This window comes from Ptychodera flava, chromosome 4, assembly GCF_041260155.1.
Source record: "Ptychodera flava strain L36383 chromosome 4, AS_Pfla_20210202, whole genome shotgun sequence".
NCBI classification, from domain to species: domain Eukaryota; kingdom Metazoa; phylum Hemichordata; class Enteropneusta; family Ptychoderidae; genus Ptychodera; species Ptychodera flava.
In genome coordinates, this window is record NC_091931.1 from 41,328,059 (window position 1) to 41,350,998 (window position 22,940).

The following is a 22,940-nucleotide window of genomic DNA, read 5'->3' on the forward strand; positions in this document are numbered from 1 at the left end:
GAACTAAAATATTGATGGTACATGTGACAACCTGGTTCAACTATTGTCCAAATACCACTTTAGTTACACATGCACGTGAGAAGCGCTCGAGCTAGCTACAGAATCTGGCTCTGCACATGCGCAATTAGAACATTTGGACAAAGGTCAGTGAGACCAGAGTGTTACGTAGTGCATGACCTTGCGTGTAAAGTCCACGCGTCCGGTACATGCTGCTGTGCGAGAAATAACCATCTGCATCTGCAGAATTTGTCATTATAGACGGTCAACTCGATGCAAAGTTACCACTAGAACGAAAATATAATATCGAAGTTTTGTTAGTAACTGTGGACGACACTGCACTGGGCGGCGATCTCTGAGCTGGGTCGCGGATCGGAGTGGCCGAAGCTCGACGTTGTTATCACGCGGCTCAGCGAAGCTCGACGTTGTTATGTTGCAGGATTTCAAATTCAGCGATACGTATACTTAAACACAAAGAATTGTGTATTTTATTCCAGTGTACAGGGCAATGGGAAAATGAGCAGACTTGATGTCGTTTATAGGAGCCTGGTGCTCACCAAATTTTTTACCCGAGGCTGGGGAAAGCCGGACAGCCTGAAGAGGTAAGTTTACGCTCACAGTTTGAGTTCGTGAACGTGCAACGTTCCACGGAGTGAATGATTCGTTGGTTATTTGTAACATAAGGCATGGTGTAGAAGCGGAGACTTTTTTCTAGCTCTGTACATAAAGGTAGTATAAGGTCACACACCACCTCCATGCATGCATGGAGGTAATGACCCAGGTTTGGTACCTTCTCCGCTATGGTGCTAGGATATCAACAGTTCGACATTGTTGTACAACCGCGAATGAAACAAAAAATGTTGTGTAGAAGTTTTTTCGGGACTTTCCCACAATATACTCGTAATAATACCAGTGGTGGTACATCCATTGAGGGGAGACCGTTATCATAACCGAAGTACTACGGTAATGAAGATGATAGAGAGACTGTTATTCTTGAATAAAAGCCCAAATTAATTATAACTGTGAAGGCATTGACAGTTAGTCTGAACTGAATGGACGAAAGCAAAAAACATATGACTGACAGTAGTATTGCAGTATGACTAGATTCTTCTCCAATGTCCCTGAATGTTGCATTTTCGTTTTAAATAATGTATATGGACCATTAGCGATTTTGAAATAGTATAAGGTTCGATATTGCTGCCATTCTTGTCGTTTTCCAATCCCATATTCACAAACTCAAGAAAGAATTCTATAAACACAATTTGATTAATAATTATTTTGTGATACTTTTAACTTTAACCATAGACAGTAGATGTCGAGCAGCGGCTATCGTCCAGCTTGCCATTATGCAAAAATCGATTTACACTTTTATAATTATTCCAAACTGGATAGTTTGTCGCTTCTTCACATTTCTTTTGTTCTTTGCTGTAGCCTCTCATCCTGTTTTTCTACTGTCTGTGCTTTAACACATTCTGCTCCTCACCAAGGCTGCACACAAAATGTTGTATGTAAAATCATTCTTTTAAATGTTTTATCATTATACTTTTGAAAAGTGAAACTTCTCAAGTAAGCTCTTTGTGCTTTGATATTTGTACAAACTTATGGTAGTCACAGCATTTGTCACTCAACCTCTCCTCAAACAAAGAAAATGTCGTAAATATTAATAACATGTTATGAGTATTCTCATTTTCCACATGCCAGCGAGGATTTTCAAATATTTGTCAAATAGATGGCAAACTTCATAGATGCAGATGCTTGATATAAATATGCTATTTTCTTTTCCCAGAGTATTTGAATTCCACAAGGTAATTGCTGACCGGGAAACATGCCAACATTTAATCGACCAAACTTATCCTATTTACATTGATAAGGTAAGGAAAACCTAAGAATCTAAGTGTTCATGACCTTACCATGCAAGTGTTAGTAGAAAGGGATTTCTCGTATTAAAGTGATTTTGAATAACGTATATTATGGACAGATTTTATTTGGAGGTCAGGTGATGTAGGCAAATGATTGGAGAAAAGACAGCTTTGCGTGTCAACTGTGGCTCACCTTTAAGGTCATTGCACTCTAGTTATGGAATCTCTGAACGTGTCTGCATGCATACAACTCACAGCAGGGTAGCTGCAGAATGTTCCTGTCCTTCTTTAAGATATTTCTTGATTTTCTTATGCTATGATTTAAAGAATTAATGTTAGTGTTTTCCGTCGGTCAAGGAATGTAGATGCTTTAATTTGTTTGTGTTTCATTATCATGTAATGTAGGCTTTGATACCAGCAACAAAAATAATCAACATTTTGGCTCTCAGTAAAGAAAGAATTTTGGTATAACTCTGAAATTTTATATCTTTGGAGGAACATTTTTAAGGAGACAGCTTTGTTTAGATTGCCAATAGCAAAACATCCCGTGACTGACCTTAATGACCTTTGATATGACTGACATTCGTTGACCTTTAATCATACTTCCATGGTATGGAGATGAATCGTGATATCAGGTTGACACTGTTCAAATACTCTAGCAAGTAGCTATGCAGTGGAGAAATAAAACAGTTACATTTCGCAAATTTGAAAGTTTTATTTCTGTCTTTGAAGAAATTTATCACATCGCAGTTCAGTTTTATTTTGTTATTGAATACAAGTCTCTAAGTTTCTGCCTATTAACCCTTGCCACAGACTTTGGTCTGAGTCATAACTATGTTGCTATGCATTTGATGGATTTATGCACTACTGTAACATGTAGATAACATACAGTTTTTCAAATCTGTAAGTCATGAAGTTCACTACTGTTGTAAAAATTCCTCTATATCTGCCTATAATAGCGTGATAGTGTACTTCAAATATTGTTATGGCAAAAGAAAGAAGAGTTTGTCACCATATTTATGCTGAAAGAGGTCCGGTAAGACCTAAAGATATCACTGTATTTGGTAGTCCAAAAAGATGACTGCAGCTGGGCTTCAGATCAAAATGTTCATCGACAAAGTTGGCATAAAAGTATTTCCGCTAAAATTTAATGAACAACCCCAAAATATACCAAGCGACTGAAGTGTTTTGAAATATCACAGCCTTGAAGTTGACCTTTAGTGATTTGCTGCCACTTATCAGATTAAAGCATAGTTCTTTAGCATTATAGCAAACAATTTTTAATCTTATTTGATCAGGATGAAGTGAGCGGTGAATGCAGACTATTGGAAGGCCATTTTTTATCACCACTGCAAGTTCATTTGCCAAACATCATGCCAAAAGAAGTGGAAACTGCAAGGTAAAAACTGTTGCCTTCCGTTCTTTTCAAACAAAACTCTGAGTAGTACTGGAAGTATAACTGGTATTTGATCTTCTAGCATCAAAATATGCATTCGCCGGTGCATTCAACGGGACACTCCAGAGTTTGCTATTTCATCTTCTGTGAGTTATGATAAACATTCCAAAACATTTTGTTACAGAGTCACAGACAAACAATCATGACCAGTATGATCAATATTTACGTGTGTGGTATGGCAGTTATTATTCAAAGATAGCATCAGCCAATTTATGTCACAGTGTAGTCAGTATAAATCAGGACTATGATGTACGTATGTAGGTCACTTGTTTGAGCTATTAGAGATTTTACGGTTTTTCTATGTACTCATAGGCATGTGGATAACATCAAATTTATCAGTATTCTTTTTCTCCTAAAAGGTTTCAGATGATATTACCAAAGAAATGGAAAACTAAATTAAAACCAGTATGTGTTCATCTTGCCGGTACTGGTGATCATGTGAGTATTACAATGTGAAAGCAGTACATGATATTTCCAAGAAAATAGTTTTTGTCCACATTGCAGTTTTGTCTTATCATACATGTATGGTAGCAAAGAAGGAGCATCATCTTTTTTCTCTCTTATGCAATAGTCAGTGCATGGGCCATACATTCCTAGAAAGTCCTGGAATTATAAAGCCTGCTACAAAATGAAATTGAGTCCTGGAAAATTGATTGTCCTCCCACAGTTTTCTAAAATGACGAGATTGTCTGTCATGAATCTTAAAAATGTGAAATGAGATATACAAATGATGTCTGTAAGATGGCAATTTAGATCTCAATTGTGAGCTTTTTCTCAATATCAGTTTTGGTCATACAGACAAGTGTCTAACTACGAACCATAGCACAGATGGCAATCATGCATGTTGCATATCCAGCCTGTTTCACTCAGTCAACACACATCCTCAAAATACTATAATCTACGATATTCTTGCAGTATTACTGGAGAAGGAGAACCATGATGGCCCGGCCATTGCTGAAAGAGTATGGTATTGCATCAATACTGTTAGAAAATCCTTACTATGGTGTACGGAAACCAAAAGAACAGCTGTAAGTTCGCCACATAATAGCGATAGCTTTTCATGATAAAGAAGGGGTCAGGACACTCTTACAACAGAAGCCATATTACAATAGTAGCGTTCCTGGGAGTAGATTTCAATTTACAGATCATGAATAGGCTCCCTTAACAAGCAAATACCACATTAACCAGTGGGATTTAATCCACCTGTTTTAAGTTATGCATCTAGTAATGGGCAGCCTTTACCATATTAATGTCATCATGTTTATTTAATATTTCATTTGTTACTGCATTTGTTTTACCTTCGGACATGGTTGATATTCATCGTTTATTTTGGTCAGAGATGCAGTATTGTACAGTATTGGTAAAATTTTGGAATATTTAGATGAAAATTTACATTTTGATAACTTTGGGATATAGTTTTCCTTTTCAGTTAAAATATGTTTTAGTGTGTAGATGCCGCCCATGTAAATGTTTATGTTTCAGGTATGGTGCACATCATTGATACATCAAGAAAGAATAATAGGTGCACTTGAATAATAGTTGTACTTCCTTATAAAAACAAATACCAGGCCTTGTCTATCTGAGCACAGTAACGAACACTAAAAAAGGAGAACATTCCATAAAGTATTCAGAATTTATGTAAATTTTTACAAATCACTGTATATTTGATGAATGTACCTGCTTTCATAGAGTCCATTATTGCTCAGTGCCGTTTCCTTTACCTTACATTTCTGATCGCAGACGTTCAAGTTTGCATAATGTGAGTGATCTATTTGTGATGGGAGGTGCTTTGATGTTAGAGTCATCAGTGTTGCTACACTGGTGTGAGAAGCAAGGTTTTGGACCACTTGGACTGACTGGAATATCCATGGGAGGTCATGTGAGTATCAGTGTATAACTCATGTGCATAGCAGATGATATATATCAGTGACAGACTATCATGAAAAGTAAAATATTCTCTGAAAGATTTTCATCGCTTCACAATATTGAGTTACTTTTTCAGAGCAAAAACTCAAATGCCAATAAATTTTTGTCAAATAATTCAGCTCCATTATTAACTTTTAAATTATGACACATATTTCAGGCCATTATTGAATATTGAATTGTGAGACATTGCAGATAATTTATTTTATCGCAGAACGTGCATTGTGATCAATGGTCAAATGAAAACCTCTTCTTCATGGCAACAAAGATTTTAAATTTATCCCATGCAAATTGTGATCACCAAAGACAGGTTTTACAGATGGGGATAATCATATATGTTGAAGTGTCTTTTCATCACTTGAAAGCTCCTTACTTTGAAACCACATTTTGGTTACATTCAACTGTCTCACAAAGTAGTTTTCCCTTGTCATTTGGTCAAGCTCTCAATTTACTACATGACAATACCAGAAGTCACAGTCTTGGTGTAAGGTCCAACCTTTGTATAGTGGTCACCCCAAGAACCGAGAAAAAGTGACCACTGTATGGAAGTGGCCTTTCTATAGAGGGTGGAAGTGGCATTACTTTCAGTGTAGGTGGTGTGCTGAGTGATGACTTAATAAATAGATAACATAATTAAAGTTCAATATCATAAATCTCTTGAAAATCATGATACATGCATTAATTTCTGAAAGAATAATTTTGTGGCTGTAAAGTCCATTGAAATAGTAGATCTATCTTTTGGTTTTGCATTCAAAGCCTTTTTTTGGCAGAGGTCATTGAAAGTCTGATATGATGACCATTATACACAGGTTTTGTTCCAAATTGGAGCAATTCCATATGGCCACTGACCACATAAGACAGGTAGCTGTTCTTGGGGGACCTTTAACATGTAAAATGCCACGGGACGACTGCAAGGTAACTTGCATAAAGAGGGGACCTGCTCTGTAAGGGTGACTCACTGAAACAGGTTTGACTGTATGTAGTGTAGATCTTTCTCCTAACTGGAGGGTGGATCATGTGTTCAAATATTTACTGTGTTGTGGATCTCATCTGGACACTCAGACCTTTTGCTTCTCTTCCAGATGGCATCTCTCGCAGCAACATGTTGGAACAAGCCAGTAGCATTGATTCCCTGCTTGTCCTGGAGTACCGCAACTCCAGTGTTCACCGAGGGAGTCTTTTCACAGTCGATACCATGGCGACTCCTAGAAACGCAATATGAGTGTCATCCAGAATATGAAGAACGCATCTGGAAATTACTGCATTCTCCTGGGGTGAGTAGAACCTCTTTCTCATTGAACAGATGTATCTTTATCACTCACTGCTTTCCATCATAATGCTGAGTGTAATTTCCTTGCCACCAGATTGAGAAACTCATACATCGTTGATGTTTGTAAATTTTGGGCTGAGTATAAACATGTTTAAAACTTCTGTAAAGAATAGATTGTAAATGATATATTTTCACCAGCCCAAAGCAAAAGGAGAGTTTTCCCATTCAACTCTGGAGTGTGCATTGTGTCCCTTCATCTTCTTATCTTTCTGCATCAATACAATAGGCCAAACCCGGAATTCGAATCGACCACGGTACAAACAAAGCCATGTGCGCAAACGCGCACAGACGTACATGTATTTCCATACGCGCTCAGTACACATGTGGGTTTGTTTGTACCGGCATCACGTGATTATTTGGGCGTACTGAGTATGTAGAACGGCGTACGCATCGCGTCCTTTTTATTCCGGAGTAGAACAATTGTAGTCATACAATTTTACCATGGCAAACAATACCATATAATCACAAAAAGGTAACACCTGGATTTTTAATTGACTAGCAAATCCAAAATGTGAAATTTTGTTTCTTATCTTCTTTGAATCTTATTACATATATTCAAATGAATGACGTCAACAGAGATTCAGCATTTTGTATTTCATTCATAATAAGATAAATGAAAGTGGATTCGCCTTTGTTGTATTTTTAATGGATAGAGAAAAATTGTAATAATTGGCAGCTGAATTTTTTTTGTTATTTCAGAGCAACCCTTTCCGCCTTGGAAAAGAGTTTGTGAGGAACTATTCTGAAAAAGTTCAACAACTCAAGAAAATGTGCAATAAGAAATCTTCAACTGACACTCCGGGGAATGAGGATCAAGAAAATGTGAAGAATGATAGAATCAGTGTGCGCCACAGCCAGTCCATCGATGAACGTCCTGAAATGTTTGATATCACCAGTGACGCTGATGCAGAAATACATCTGAAGGAACTGAAACTGCAGCAAAGTGTGATGCATGAGGTTGCTGTGAATGAAACTCAACAAAACCTAAAACTGAACGGTACAAATCCGTCTTATGCAGTCGGTGGAGCAAGCCCTAATCCTGAATCCAGGGAAGACAAGAGGATTCAGAGGAAGTCGGAGAGTTCTGATGGAGGAAAGGAATCCAAGAAACCAAAGCCAAAGAATACAACAAAAGAAAATGTGCAAGCTACCAAAGAGACCAAAACACAGGAGGGACGGGGAATCTTTGAAAAGTTCAAATTACCGGGGAAGTTGAATAGAAAGAAGTCAGAATCTGAAGCTCAGCGTGTGAGGCATGAATACTTGTCACAGGAGACCATGAAATTCATGCGTGGAGTGATGGATGAGGCCACTTTTGTGGGGAACTTTTCAAAGCCAGTGGACACAAGTCTCGTACTGGTTGTGTCAGCAATCAGAGACGCTTACGTACCCACTAGTAACGTGCCTAGCATTAAAGAAGTTTGGCCTGACTGCGAGGTGAGGTACCTTGACTGTGGACATATCCATGCTGCCTTGTGGAAAACCAATGAATTCAGGTGGGTACTTGAAATTTGATGTTGGTTGCCATACAGCTTAAGTTTCCTCACTTGACATGATCTTCTTTAGCACCACATTGTAGCTATGTGAGTTAGTAATTAACCAGCAGTTTATCCATGGAAATATGACATTGTAGTTATTTTGATCATCCAATTTAAATTATAAGCATATCATCTCTCTTTCATCAGATATATACTCTGTGTCGTGGTGTGGTCAGAGAGCAAAAATTATTGTTCCTTTTATTTTCTTTGCGGGACAACAGGGGGGACAAGCAATGTTTTATTTTTTCTTCCACGCCTCTAAATTTCCTCCAAATTTTATGACATAGCATTCAAACACTCACAACAAAGTCAATAATTAAACCCATCATTTCTAGCCTATGCTGTTGATGTTGTTATGAGCAGTAGTAATATTGCTTGAGATTAAAGTATTTATCTTCAACAGAGATCTGCAAAATTAGTACATTTTCAATTGCACTTGCAATTTCACAGGGATACACTTCTGAGGAGCCATTACCTGATAATGGCAGAAGTTTGTCAAAATTAGGACAGGCATATTTTGTATTTTGTGTTCCAAGATTTGACACTAAAAGGGGGATAGGCAGAGCTTGCATACTTTTTCCCAGAATTTTTTTCCTTTTGTCAAAACATCAAGGATGCAAAGAAATTGCTTCAGCAAATTTTTATCTTGCATATATTGTTCTCCATTCTTACCATGTACCACTTATCCATCCCATAATGCTTTTCAAGCTGGCCATTGTGGCCTTTTTCGTATCACAGAGCTATACTTGATGATGAGAGCATTGAGGTAGCACACAGCTGTATTCTAGCTACCTGTACGATGAAAGACAAGGAACCACTTGTGAAGGAATCTTCATGTATTTTTATTCCCTTTTTTGTCACATTTCAGACGAGCCATCCATGATTCCTTCCAGATGTTGACGGATAAATATCATTCCTGAGTCAAGCAAAACATATCAAGCTACCTTGTTGGATAGATATTGCATATCAGATGTATAAATTTGCTGTGTGTGGATTATTGGTACCATGCAGACAAGCTTTACAATTGAAAGGATTGTTTACATTGGATGTATAATTTGCTCTCTGTGATGAGCGTTTGGGATTGTCAGTACCAAGCACACAAAGCTTTTCTTATTGAAATCATTTGTTACATCGGATGTAAATTTCCCATCTATGATCAGCAACTGAATTGCTGGTATCAAAAGTACAGAAGCTTTCTTGTTGAAATATTTTTTCACATCGGATGTGTAATTGACTGTCCTGTGATAATCAGTTTGATTATCAGTTCAGTACAAGGACTGTTAATACGGATATAACTTTATATCAATGCCAATTGCCTATTGGGTTTAGGAATACTGTAAAACATGTCTTTTTAACTTGCATCATTTTCCAGCAACTGTAACCAAGTCTGTCATTGCTAATTTAAGATGCTGGTGATGATGTCTTTTTAGCTAAATTGACGTCTTGTTGATTGCAATGGAAATCTGAAAATGCTAAAATAGCATGCAGCTAATTCAAAGTGTTTTACAGTACTTTATAGGTTTGCAGGTGTAACTGATGTGAACAGTGAATGTGAGAACAGAACTCTCCAAAAAGTCTTCAAATGAATCAATCTGGAGAGTTCAGAGTGTAAGAATTATTCCATGATTTGACATTGACAAGTTCAATGTCATTGACAATGAAACTTTCTGTGAATAAACTGCAACTGGAAAGTACATGATGCCGTTTTTTATCCATGTGATATACATGTATAGTCAAAGAATATGAGGCTCAGTCTTCTGAAATCTGCTTGCATTTATCGAGTACTTGAAATATAAACACACCCTTTGGGTGTGTTTATATTCAAGTGTTTATAGATGATGTGCTTTGTCTGAAAGCAGCCATCTGGTTGGCTGAAACCAGGGTTTGTATTCTCATGAAGGACATGGTGGAAATAGTGTTAGAGATTGAAAATCTAAGCATATATTCACTTGGGCATGATGAAATTTGTTGCATGCAGAACACCTGTAAATTCTAACTTCTTCTGAAATTCAGAGAATTCAAATTGCCTTGTGTGTCAAACTGACAGCTTTAGGGGAATTTTGATCCATGCTGTCTACTTGACTACCTGTATGAGCCAAACGACAAAGAACTTGCCCATGCAGCAATAGAGCAACAGCCTCCATCCAAGGGGCTTTGTAATGCTGTATTCTAGATTAATGAGTGGTGAGGCCTCTCAACTCACAAGAAATTTTGATCGCCCAGATACTGTCTGCAATATTAAGTATTGCCCACTTGTATCATACACAGTCTCGCTTCTACTGTCTACATGCTTGTATCAGACGTCAACTTTTACATACTTGTAATGACGTTATATACGGTAAACTCAGGTACTTGGTTGAGGATACAAGACCTATCTATGGCTGAATTAGCACTTTGGTGTGAACAGTCACCTCACTTTTCTCAATAGCTCAGTGATTATTTCCTGCAGAATGTGACAATTTTCACAGAAAGGTACTGGGTCTTATATCTGCAACTAAATACCATGCAAATACCAACCTGTGTTTTACAGCCTCTAAAATTGTTTCATCGTGTCAGATGATCAATAAAATAGGGCTAATGTGCAGCATCTAAGAAGCTGTTATCCAATTGGGTAGCTGAATCTTACTTTATAATTCAAACAATACAAATAGACTCCCTAAGTCACTGTGAATAGTGACAATTAGCCAATCAGAGATAACCTCCTTAGCACGGTGCACATCAGCAGTTAAAATACAGAATACATGTGTGAAATGTCATATTTGTATGAAATTTTTGATAAGATTTCAGACTTTCTGTATGTAAGAATCTGTATAGTTGGTAATTTGGTAATTTGCTTGTGCTATAGAAATTCCTTCAGCTCCCTGCACTTACTACATGTACAAGTTGTATAACCTACAGTATTCTGGTAAATATCTGTCAACTATAGCAGGTGTTGTACACGTGTGCACATACTGGTGTATTAGGAAACAAACCTATAGCCATCATTAATGCCTTCGTGCAGACATGTGTAACAACTGTCAACAGAATTACTTGTGTGTTCTGTTAACAGCTACAAAGCTTTGAAGCTTTGTATCCAAGTGATCTGATTGGATCTTTGGAAAGAAAGAGGTATTGTCCAAGGCTCAATAAATTTAATCTCCATGGACCAAAAATATATTATGCAGCTTCAGTCTAAGAAATATTTTTTGACAAGTGCCCCACATCAACCAGCTAGCAGCATTTGTGTTAGGGTAGTATGCGCCTCGAAAGTGAAAGACATAAACTTTTGCTCAAACTTTCCAAAAGGAATATTTCAACCATCCTCTTTCCAAATCAAGAATAAATATTGGGGTCACCTTGTAAATTTTGGTACTGGACAAACAAATTACCTAAGATTTACCGATATTAAAAATGGCTGTCATCCCTGTGTTAACTCTGAGGAAAAAAAATAAAATTTTCAATTTTCGAAAAATCTAAGACAGTGAAAAGTTTTCTTACACCAAGAACTTTAAAATGAACCCTCCCACAAGTGGTAGATCAGAAAAGAATTTTGAGAGTCTGAATATCTATCCCCAAGGCACATTCTACCTTAAGGCTGGTAACCACAGCAAAATTTACCAAGGTTTTCCAGTCATGTTATCAAGGATCCCACTGAAATATCAATAAAATTATTTTAGAGGACAACAGAAATCATACTTGGTTCCAATACTATTTTCCTAACTTCTCAAACCTCAGCAAACGCTGTAAGTGCATTTGAAAGGATAAAAAAGTAAATTAACTGCCATATTATCAGTGCTATTGATTCTCAACATATTGCAATTATGTTTCATTTTCTTTGTTTGATGTTAACTTGTCTTTCATACGAGTACAGAATTTTTAAATTGCATGGCACCATTTCAAGAGTTCATTGCTCTGTGAAAAATAAATAGGTTTTATTCTGGAAATAAAGTGTAAAAAACTTGTAAACTCCAAGCTCAATGTGTAATTCTCATCAATTATTGTAAACTTTTATCGAATGTGTTGTAATTGTTGAAAATCTGTAAATCTTTTGAATTGGAAATTTTGGCAAACATGCAACGTTTACCAATAGAGATGTTTATTGGATCACTCACGATGCTTGTCAAGTTACAAGCCAAGTGATTGGTTGTTTCACTGTGGTTCCAGCATTGCAAATGAAAGAAGCCCTTACAAAAACATAGGGCCAAAGTCCCTGAAGCTACTATAGACATGGATACAAAATTAAGTATTCCTGACTGTATGAAATTATCTCACTAAGGAATACTGTATGAAATTATCTCACTAAGGTCATCCTAGGGACCTGTAAACCAAATATTAAAGCTGTCTGACCAGCGGTTTTGAAAAAACAAGCGACTCAACAGTTGACAGAGCTCTGCTGTGTTATGTAGAGAATAACCTTTTGTGACACATGTATTGATGAAGAAGGTGGATATCTTTAATAGCTCATTTCAGGATGGCCTGACCAAAAATGGAAAAAAAAATTCCGTAAAAATACAGATTTGCATATTTCATCACAATTTTAACAAATCTAAGTTGGGTTATCCCTAGGGACCTGTATACCAAATAACAAAGCTGTCTGACCAGTGGTTATGAAGAAGAAGATTTTTTACCAAAAACGCCTTTTTTGGTGCTAATTTGCATATTTTCAACAATATCAAAAATTAATAAATAGTTTCTCAAAATCATATATTTTATCCACACAACAAATATCAAATCAGTAAGTACTGCAGTTCTCAAGATATTTGAGTGGACGGACGCCTCACAAACGGACATACATACATACTGACAGTGCACGCCGGACAGATACCCACCCCAATAGCTTCTATAGACTATATTAGTCTATAGTAGCTCATAAACGAGAGTTAATTACATTCTAATTAAAGTAAACAAGACTTGCTTAAATCAAGATTTTCTCATAAAAAAACAGCATATCTGTCAGGTTATACAGAATCTTAAGCTGGTTATCTTTTTATCAGTATTTTCATCCTATTAACCAAGCACATTTTAACTTTCAAATTAACATTGTAAGTAAGTTCTGTTGAATAAGTTGAGACTGTACATACTCAGAGAAAGCACACTGAAGAGACAAATGTTTGAAACTAAAGAAGTTCAAGGTCATCAAAAGCATCAAAGCATCATGTAACACTTTCATTGCACTGTTTACACAGATTGCATAATTGCTATAAATAGCACATGAGGAATCTTACAGCCCAGCTTTACCATAAAAACCCTATCACTTTGACCACTCTTTTAATTGACCACTCTATTTTTTTCCTCAAAAAGAAATTTTATTTTATCCTTACCAAGTCAACCATACATGGAAATTAGACTTTCTCTATCTCTATTTATTTGACCACCCTATCATGACAAACTATTTTGAGCAAATTCTTTTAGATAACATACAGGGCACAATATATGACGGTTCAGAATATGTCAAAGTTGGGATTCAGGAAAGTTGCCTTTACATGTTTTAATCCTCCAAGATGGTAAGCATTTCACTATGAACTGTCAAAAAAAGTTGAACTTTCTGATAATTCTACACTAAAATTATTTTGGCTTTGATGATTTCCTAATTTATTCAATTATTTAAAATCATATTATTTTTTTCTGGGTGAATTGATAGGGTTTATACAGTACAAGAATTACATACAATGTAAGTAAAATTTTGATCAAAAATGACAAAAAAAATTCCTTAAAAATACAGATTTGCATATTTCATCACAATTTGAACAAATCTAAGTTGGGTTGTCCTCAGGGATCTGTATACCAAATAACAAAGCTGTCTGACCAGCGGTTATGAAGAAGAAGATTTTTTACAAAAAACGCCTTTTTTGGCATTAATTTGCCTATTTTCAACAATATCAAAAAATTAAAAAAAAAGTTTCTCAAAATCATATTTTTCATCTACACAACAAATATCAATTCAGTAAGTACTGCGGTTCTCAAGATATTTGAGTGGACGGACGCCTCACAAACGAACATACATACATATATACATACATACATACATACATACATACATACATACATACATACATACATACAGACTGACGACGGACGCCGGACGGATACCCATCCCAATAGCTTCTATAGACAATAGTCTATAGTAGCTAAAACGCTCATGAAAGTTGTGATATGTAACATTCTATTGAAAGAGTTTCACCAATTTTCATCAAATGGTAAAATCTTACATTTCCTTTCTGTTGAAAGTCGTAATCAGAAGAGGTTGCCAAGAATCAGAAGAGTATTGTAAAATTTGAGAGTCAGTGTATCTATGCTCGGAGGCACATTTTTTACTTTATGGGGAAACATGTACAGTTCAAGCTCCCACTGCCCTTTCCCGGATCCCCACCGCTGACACGTGGCACCCCTTAATCTTCCCTTAAGTTCTATCAGCCACAACATTCCTTTCCTTTACCTATTTTCCAGTACCCTCTGCCGGGAATTTTCTTCTTTCCCACTTTAAAAACTGAAATTTCTTCCCTGGCCACAGTAAAAGTTAGCCTTTTCTCCCCTCCCACTGATTATTTTTAAATACAGCCCTGTTGAAAAACTGCCACAAACGCCGTTTTCCATAAAACGCGATTGGAACTAATTTTGGATAGTTGGATGCTGAAGTATTGTCTGTTTTATCTGCAAATAACACAATTGGAACTAATTTGGGATAATTGGATCTCTATATTTTTCAAATTTCTCAAAAAATTTAGGTGCCGTATAGTTGAATGTTGCGATATTAAAATAACTCATAAATAAAAACAAGTGTGTAACTTGAAAAGAAAAGCAGATGAGGTTACATTTGCAGCCTGAATCGACATTACTTCACCATCCAATTATCCCAAATTACTTCCAACCTCATATGTTTTTCTTTTCAAGTTACACACTTGTTTTTATGAGTAATCTGTAATGTCGCAACATTCAGCTATAGGGCATCTAAAACTTTTGAGAAATTTGAAAAATATTAAAATCCAATTATCCCAAATTAGTTCCAATCGTGTTATAAACAGCTTCCTTGGTGCAGTATTTCACATAATGCCTTATAGCTCTAAAATGACTTTATTTTACACAACTTGCACCACAAGTCCAGTGTAGACTATAATTTATGGTAAAATGCGCAGATATTCGGACTCTCAAACTTTTACAATTCTTTTCTGACATACCACTATTGGGGGTTCATTTGAAATCTCTTGGTGTGAGAAAAATTTTACAGTACTTAGTTTTACGAAAATCGAAAATTTCACTTTTCCCTATAGAGTTGAACTTAACACAAGAATCATGGCGGCAATTTTTAATTGCCAAATATTGGTAAATCTTGGTTATTTGTTTCTCTGGTACCAAATCTTGCACTATGACCCCCGATTTTTCTTCTTGATTTTGAAAGAGAATGGTTGAAATATTCCTTTTTGAAAGTTTGAGCAAAAGTTTAAGTCTTTCACTTTCGAGGCGCAGGAAAGGCTGGTGTCAAGGATAGGACACTGGCTTTGATTGCCACATAGACGTCAAGACTTTGGATGGACTTGGTTTGTTGTTATAGAGCTTCAGTGGAGTCGGGAACTTTTGATAAATTGATCATCTTGGTGTAGCTTCAGTGTTTTAAACTATTTTTAAAGTTTGGAATGGAGTTTTGGCTGTTTATAATCGGGTTTGCAGAACAATGATCGGGTTTCTACATCACGTTCGCCATTAAAGTCAGGTGTTCACCTGGTATAAAGCGCCGCAACTGTATGTTCAATCATCGGTTCTCCACATCCAGTACTCAAAATTAGGCTCGATTTTTATGCAAATGATTTTCGGGTGGCGACGGGTAGCGGAAGGTAGCGTAAATGATTAATGGTCATGACCATTAATATTAATTTTCACAATGGTTTCATTGATCGTGTTTAAAACCAGGGTCGAATATATTCAAGGTCACCCATTCATTCAGTATCTTTCGACATGTCAAACAATGTAAGTAGTATCTCACATCAAACAAAATCACCATCCAATTATCCCAAATTAGTTTCAATCGTGTTAAGTTTTGATGCTGAAAAATTACAAATCAATGTACGAGACGAGCTACTGTTATGACTTCGTGACGACAATTTTGCCAAGAAATACAAAAATACATTTAATATGAAAAATTCAAAGTTTTCGGGACAATACGGGCTTGTGTCAAAAAAGGTGAACAAGAATTCTTAGGAAATACTTGGAAATTTCCATTCAACGAAGGAAAGGGTTAAACTTAGATTTACACCATTTTCTTACCTATTAATGGAACAAGAGAGAGAGTTGAAAGTGGAATTGGATGCAACCGATGTTTGAACCAACAGCTCGATTGGAACGAGTTACCACGTGAATGCCTGACCGCACTGGATGAGGAGGAAAATAGTCTATTAAAGGGCCGGCCATTTTTCATGAAATGTCGATTTAATCTACAAATGTTATCGCATCTGCTTTTAATTTCTTTTCAAGTTACACACTTGTTTTTATGAGTAATCTGTAATATTGCAACATTCAGCTATAGGAAACCTAAAATTTTTGAGAAATTTGAAAAATATAAAGATCCAATTATCCCAAATTAGTTCCATTCGTGTTATTATTTTTCTACACGTATCATCCTCGCTCACACAACGTCACACTGCAGCCCAAAACTCAAAGACAGTTGATTTTTGTCTTATCTTGTGGCATGATTCTTAATTAACTTCAGTTTAGACTGTCGACAATCCCTTGTTGCTTTTTCTGTAGTCTCTCGCACTTACGACGGTAGGGGGATTCACTAGCGTAGCGCGAACTGAGCATTCCGAAAACATTGATTGACACCTCGTGCCTTACGGTAGTCGCGGCTCGTGCCTTCGGCGCTACGCTTGCGATTCCACCCACCGTCATATGTGCGAGAGACAACACCATTAAGAGACATAAAGGGCACAAGGGACTGTCGACAATCCAAGCATTAGTGAAAAAGGAAACTATATTAGCTAACTATATTAGCTGTTGCACTCATGACGTGACGCTGTCCTCGATTTCATTACAATTGAAGTACAGGCTATGACATGTTTCGGAAATAAAGATATTGTGCCTAAAATGAGAAAATTGACCAAGGAAATAATGCAAATATGAGTGTCTCAATCATTTTATCAGTAAAAGGCACTTGCAAATCAAATCTGAAAGTCATCTGGTTTTTACCACTATCTAAAATACAGAATGAAAGAAAAAAATCAAAATTGATCAAGTGGATCGAGTAAAATGGTGTTTTTTCAGGATGGAGCCTGACCATGCATGAACCCGTACCAAACTGTAGGATGTAGGATGTGTGGGATGTAAAAGGCACGCCATGCATCTTTGAATTAATATCACCATTTTTATTGATAGTATTTCACATTTCTCATCTATACGGTACAGAACTGATACAGAAAGTGTTGTAAAGTATAAAATAGTATTGCCAGTGAGGTACCTCAACCATTCGATAGTAACGTTTAGAAACATGATATTATCATGGCATAGTTTTTTGACGTATGCAGCTAATTTTGCAGTAATTGTCCATTTAGTTGGAACGTGACAAGGCACATCACTGTTGTCGTCATCATAATTTATAAGACGACTGATCTCTCTTGTTCATGCATATGACTTATTGGAATTTTCCGATGATAAATGATGCATTTCGCTTTAAAAACATATAACTTCAAAATACGCACCAGGTGCCAAGATTGAACCTCATTTCATCTAGGGCTGAACCATTTGATATGGGGTCCTTGGAGAAGTGGCGACAAAAGCAAACATTTAAGCTTACCCCAGTGAAATCGATTTTTTCCAAGAATAGTTGAAAAAATGTTTCGTTTGATTGTATAGAGCGAATCTTTTCTAAACGTAAATACACGTATAAAGATAAATACAATGATCTCTGTACGAGTGATTCTTCTTGACATTTAATCAGAAATAGCCATCCCTTTAAAACTTTCAACCGTTTTATAAAAATCGTGCAGGTATAGTACGTGTGACCATGGATGAGCTAAACTTGTCACACACACCAACTACTGAATGTGGCATCATTCGTACTTGCCACAAGTCCACTGATCTATCTAAACTCGACACTCCAGAATATCTATCATGGTCAATTGAGGGCGGTAGTTTTGCTCACAGCAGACTCATCACATCTGGCAACCGTGCGCGTGTAGTCTACTCCTCAAATGTGTCTGACATCATGCATATTACCTGTGTCTCTGCGTACTGTTCACAGGGAAATGTAACACCGTAGGCAGTAGAGAGGGCCTCGATTGTCTTCTGTAACACTTATTTATTTTTTTCAATAATGGTGCAAGCTCCTTTGGGGCATCATAATTCAGACTCTCAATTTTTTACAATACTTTATTGGTCTACCACTTAAGCACTTCACTTGTAGGGCTCATTTTGAAGCTCATGGGGTAACTAAAGTTTCCGCGGGCTATATTTTTTTAAATCAAAAAGTTAAGTTTTCACCAGCAACCAATGTTTAATTATGCAAAATAAACTCAACGAATTAAATGTGCAAATAATCAATTATAATATGAACTTCATAAATTATCCCGAAACTTGTTTTACTTTATCTCCGCAATGAATTATCCTAAAGACGGAACCCCTAAAATATTAAAAAACATGACTTTATCGCAAACATTTGGGTGAAAAAAATAATGATCAAAACGTGCACAGAATAGTTTTGTCCATATTCTGTGCGCTGTCACAGCTAAAGTTGCAAGGAAAGTCTGACTTTTGGACATTTATGGCTTTTAAAGGAAAATACTTGCTGTCATGTTCTTCGACCGGCCACCAATATAAGGAGCGATGTTAACACCATTGTATAACGCTATACCGTGGAACACCTGTCCCTTCAGATTTCAGTCGTCAAACCATCGAATGCTGTTGTCGTTTGTGTCAACGACGACAACCGCCTTGCCCCCCGAAGCACGTTCATCGATACAGATTCCCGTTGGATACTTCAGTTTGGCTTCGTCACTGTCGATGCGTCTCACGAAGTTACCACTAGGATCGAATTTCACAACTCTTCTGTTGCCAGCGTCACAGACATACACGGATCCATCTTCGGCAACAGCCACGCCCGTCGGATTGTCCAGCTGACCGTCGCCACTTCCAGGATGACCGAACTTATTCAGGCGGTGACCCTCGCCGTCGAACACCAAAACACTGTGGTTTAGGAAATCAGACACTATCACTCTCCCTCTTTGGTCTACAGCGACGTCGTGATACCCAGCGTATCCTCCGCAACTCTCATCCACGAATGATCCAACCAAATCGCCTTGAACACGGAACACCTTTATGACGCTAGTTGAATCGGCTTTCGAGTCGTCAGAGCCGGCATCTACCACGTAAACACGGGTGTTGTCGGGGCTTAATGCAATGCCCCTGGGACGAACAAGGTCACCCGACCCAAAACACCTCATCACCTTGCCCGTCTCTCCACAGATAGCGACCCGACAATTTCTGAGGTCGGTGACAAAGACTTGTCCATCCTTCGATACAGCCGCAAAGAAAGGATGAAAGGGAGAGTCGAAGCCGTTGAAAAAAATTGACGCTGTTTTCGATAATCCCTGCCTAGCAACGCGTTGTAACCTTTCGTTTCCAGAATCACATACCAGAATATCGCCATTGTTTAACACCGTCACACCCCAGGGGTGGCGTAACTGCTCGCCGGAACTTTTCCACATCATATCGGTAGCCATGGCGCCTTATCCTTTCTATACTATAGCTGAGGGATTTATATGTCAAATTACAGGACAGCACGTCAGTCTGCCATCAAACTGAGTATTTCACTCTGTCGAATTCAATCAATATAGGTGCAATCGAACAAGATAGGCAGTTACAGACCATAGTAAAACTGATAGAACAAACGAGACGTACGGTAGACTGTTTCCGGAAACATCAACAGGTATGGTATTATCAACAGAATAACATGAATTCATATGATTTTGTTGTACATGTCAAGCACACAACAAAAATGTTATGCAGTCCGCGTGTCTTTCACTTTCGGTTTGAATTACGTGCACCCAAACAATGAGGAAAGCAGCTAGAATGACCCGAAAGAAAATTTTGACACAGAAAAATATAGGGTCTATGTTCTTCTGTGAAACTTACGGTGACATCGAATTTATAGGTACGGCACTGGTGTCTCAGTATAATACACGGCCTTCAGGATTGTCTGTTAAACACTGAACTCTGCACCGCACAGTTCAAGCCGATCGGTATCTGTAATAGAGTCTACACGTCCGTGCTACTGCTTATACAACTTCTGTTCTGCTTGGAGAGTCGATAAGGGGAAGTCCAATTGTTGTGACGAAACGTCGTGCACAGGTCGCAGCTTTATTGTCGTATTACTCTGTACCTCCACTGATTTGACTGATGACGTTGTACAGGAGCGACCACATTTGTCAGTCACCGGTAGAAATCCGTGCACAAAGCAATCTTCCACAGGGTTAATCGTACACAAAGCAGTGCACCATTTGGCTCGGTCCCAAAGTTGATGACGACTAATTATACACGTACTACATGACATGCCAGGTCGTGTTACGGGCAACAATGACGTTACACCCAATTATGTGGTCTTACATTTAAATATCTTGATAATATAACAACAAAAGTCGTTATGGATAAAAGAGAACGCGAATTTTAATAGACTTGTACACCTCATTATAATAGACTTCAGAATGCCTCACCTCGAGTAATTACCGGTACCAGGAAGTTTGATCTTATAACACCTGTCTTATATAAGCTCTACCAATCGAACAAAGAATTCAATTTAAGATCATTCTCATGATATTTAAAATTATCTCCGCCAAGTGCTATGATTATCTTCGTCCACTGATAGACACCCGTGTTTCCCGTCGTATCCTTCGTTCATTGGACAAATTAGTTTTATTCAGGCGTGACACCAACGAGACAACTAAAAACTACGGCTACTGTACCTTTTCAGTCGCAGTGATATACAATGTTGTACCTTTGAAGGATTATTTCAAAGGATAACTTTGTTTTTATCTTGTCTGACAGACATTTTATTTTATAATATTTATCGGCCAAATGATTTATCTATCTATCTATCTATCTATCTATCTATCTATCTATCTATCTATCTATCTATCTATCTATCTATCTATCTATCTATCTATCTATCTATCCAGCTTACATGACTCTCTCTCTCTCTCTCTCTCTCTCTCTCTCTCTCTCTCTCTCTCTCTCTCTCTCTCTCTCTGAATCAATATATTCATCTATCAGATATCTCTCATATAAAAGCAGTATTCTGAATGTGAATATCGAACTATAGAATACTGTATTGTGTTGTTAATACGGTATTAACCATGTCACGTCTTGTTGGGGTATACTTGCTCGTATTTTGTTTTCTGAGAATGGCGCCTGGATCAGAAATCTTCAAATGATGACTGCAGAGTACTCGTGAGTAGCATTAAAGTCTATTTATGTCAGCATTCACACGCCAGTATCGTTGATTTGATAGAGAGAGAATATAGTCAGCCGGCCGTTTGTCACAAATTCTGGCTGTTGTCTCTTTTTGTCGATCGATTGATTACTCCTACATACAGACTTGCTGAATTGTGCATCAGTAATTTTAATTGAATGAAGTTACACAGATGTAACATGTACACGTTAAACTTGTTGCACTACAAACCAGTAGAGTCATTTTTTCACAGTTGTCACTTTTTGGTAAACTTGGTTCAAGTCGGTGAATTTTTAAAAAATAAAATCATTTAAAAAAACTTTCTCGTGTGTCTCTTCTTTTCATACAAACCTATTCGGATTTGGCAGCCTAGGTCAGATTTTCCAAGCGATCGGACACGTTACCTTTGAGTCTGCGCAGTAGTGATTCCGGGTGAAACTTCCCTGTTTACCCCACTCATCGCGTTTACCAAACTCATCGCGGTCACGCGTTTCATGACAAAACAGAACACAAATCATCGCGTTAATTCACCCCACTCACACGTTTACAAATCACAGACTTGAACCAAGTCTAACTTTCAGGCTGTAAATGTAAGATTTTTGATTTAACGTAGTTAGCGTCTCTAGCGTCTTTCCTTAAGCAAACTTTCAGCCATTTCCTTTCAAATCAAGAATAAAAGTCGGAAGTCACCGTGCAAATTTTGGTACTAGAGAAACAAAAAACTGAATATGTACCGATATTTGAAATTCAAAATGGCCATCATCCCTGTATTACCGCCAAGGGTGTAGGAAACCAAGCCGGTGAAAACTTCATTTTATAATAAGCTTCCAAATGAGCTCCACAAGTGGCAGGTCAAAGGAATGTTGTAAATGTTTGAGAGTCAGCATGTCTGTCCCCCGAGGCAATTTCTACCTTGAGGATCCTCGTCATATCTAATCACATCCTGTCAGGGTCAGTGGCAACATGCAAAAATTATCAGCAGACATTCAAGTGTTAACATGTCTGACTCCCGGACAGAATTTCTCGATATTGAAAGCATCCTGGTATGCAGATTAGGTACATTTTAACTATCGTTGTGTATCTGAATATTATAAAAGACATGAAACAAAGCTTCTCCATGTCTTGTTGTTTCTCGGAATAATCTTACCGCTAATACTAATCTTATTCTTGAACATTAAAAATGCCAAAAAAGACGTGGTTTCAACCGAACAATAGATGTGAATTAAAGTCAAAAGAATTCATTCAATCATAAACATCATTACAGCTCTTGATCTACAATTTACACGTCACAATTAATATTCAAAACTGACACGTTACAAAAACCATCATGTCAAATTCTCATGTTCTCGATATCGCAAAAAACGTTTATTGTTTCGTCAACGTTCTCAATTAACATAAAACAATTGTAACCTTTGTCTGATCTATGTCC

General features: G+C 37.3%; 2 protein-coding genes across 2 annotated transcripts; one reads left to right on the top strand and one right to left on the bottom strand.

The window, feature by feature from the left end:
* Positions 1–138: 138 nt before the first annotated feature.
* Positions 139–12,054, top strand: LOC139131782 (protein ABHD18-like). The gene is made up of 10 exons (XM_070698044.1): positions 139–379; positions 411–599; positions 1,784–1,868; positions 3,155–3,255; positions 3,672–3,750; positions 4,228–4,340; positions 5,053–5,191; positions 6,318–6,509; positions 7,265–8,061; positions 8,972–12,054. Exons 2-10 carry the CDS (start codon positions 514–516, stop codon positions 9,021–9,023), a joined length of 1,644 nt encoding a protein of 547 aa, XP_070554145.1. The 5' UTR covers positions 139–379; positions 411–513; the 3' UTR covers positions 9,024–12,054.
* Positions 12,055–17,939: 5,885 nt separating this feature from the next.
* On the bottom strand, positions 17,940–20,591 carry LOC139131783 (tripartite motif-containing protein 3-like). The gene is made up of 2 exons (XM_070698045.1): positions 20,223–20,591; positions 17,940–19,813 (listed from the first exon to the last, which is right to left on the bottom strand). The coding sequence occupies exon 2, from the start codon at positions 19,785–19,787 to the stop codon at positions 18,945–18,947; it is 843 nt and encodes a 280-aa protein (XP_070554146.1). The 5' UTR covers positions 19,788–19,813; positions 20,223–20,591; the 3' UTR covers positions 17,940–18,944.
* Positions 20,592–22,940: the final 2,349 nt, after the last annotated feature.

What these genes read in the sequence shown, in the direction of transcription:
- LOC139131783 (XM_070698045.1), bottom strand. Translation starts at nt 19,787, where the DNA reads ATGGCTACCGATATGATGTGGAAAAGTTCCGGCGAGCAGTTACGCCAC.
- LOC139131782 (XM_070698044.1), top strand. Translation starts at nt 514, where the DNA reads ATGAGCAGACTTGATGTCGTTTATAGGAGCCTGGTGCTCACCAAATTT. An exon ending in ATCCTATTTACATTGATAAG is followed by an intron (nt 1,869 to 3,154) that starts GTAAGGAAAACC and finishes TTATTTGATCAG; the next exon opens with GATGAAGTGAGCGGTGAATG. An exon ending in AAAGAAGTGGAAACTGCAAG is followed by an intron (nt 3,256 to 3,671) that starts GTAAAAACTGTT and finishes TTCTCCTAAAAG; the next exon opens with GTTTCAGATGATATTACCAA.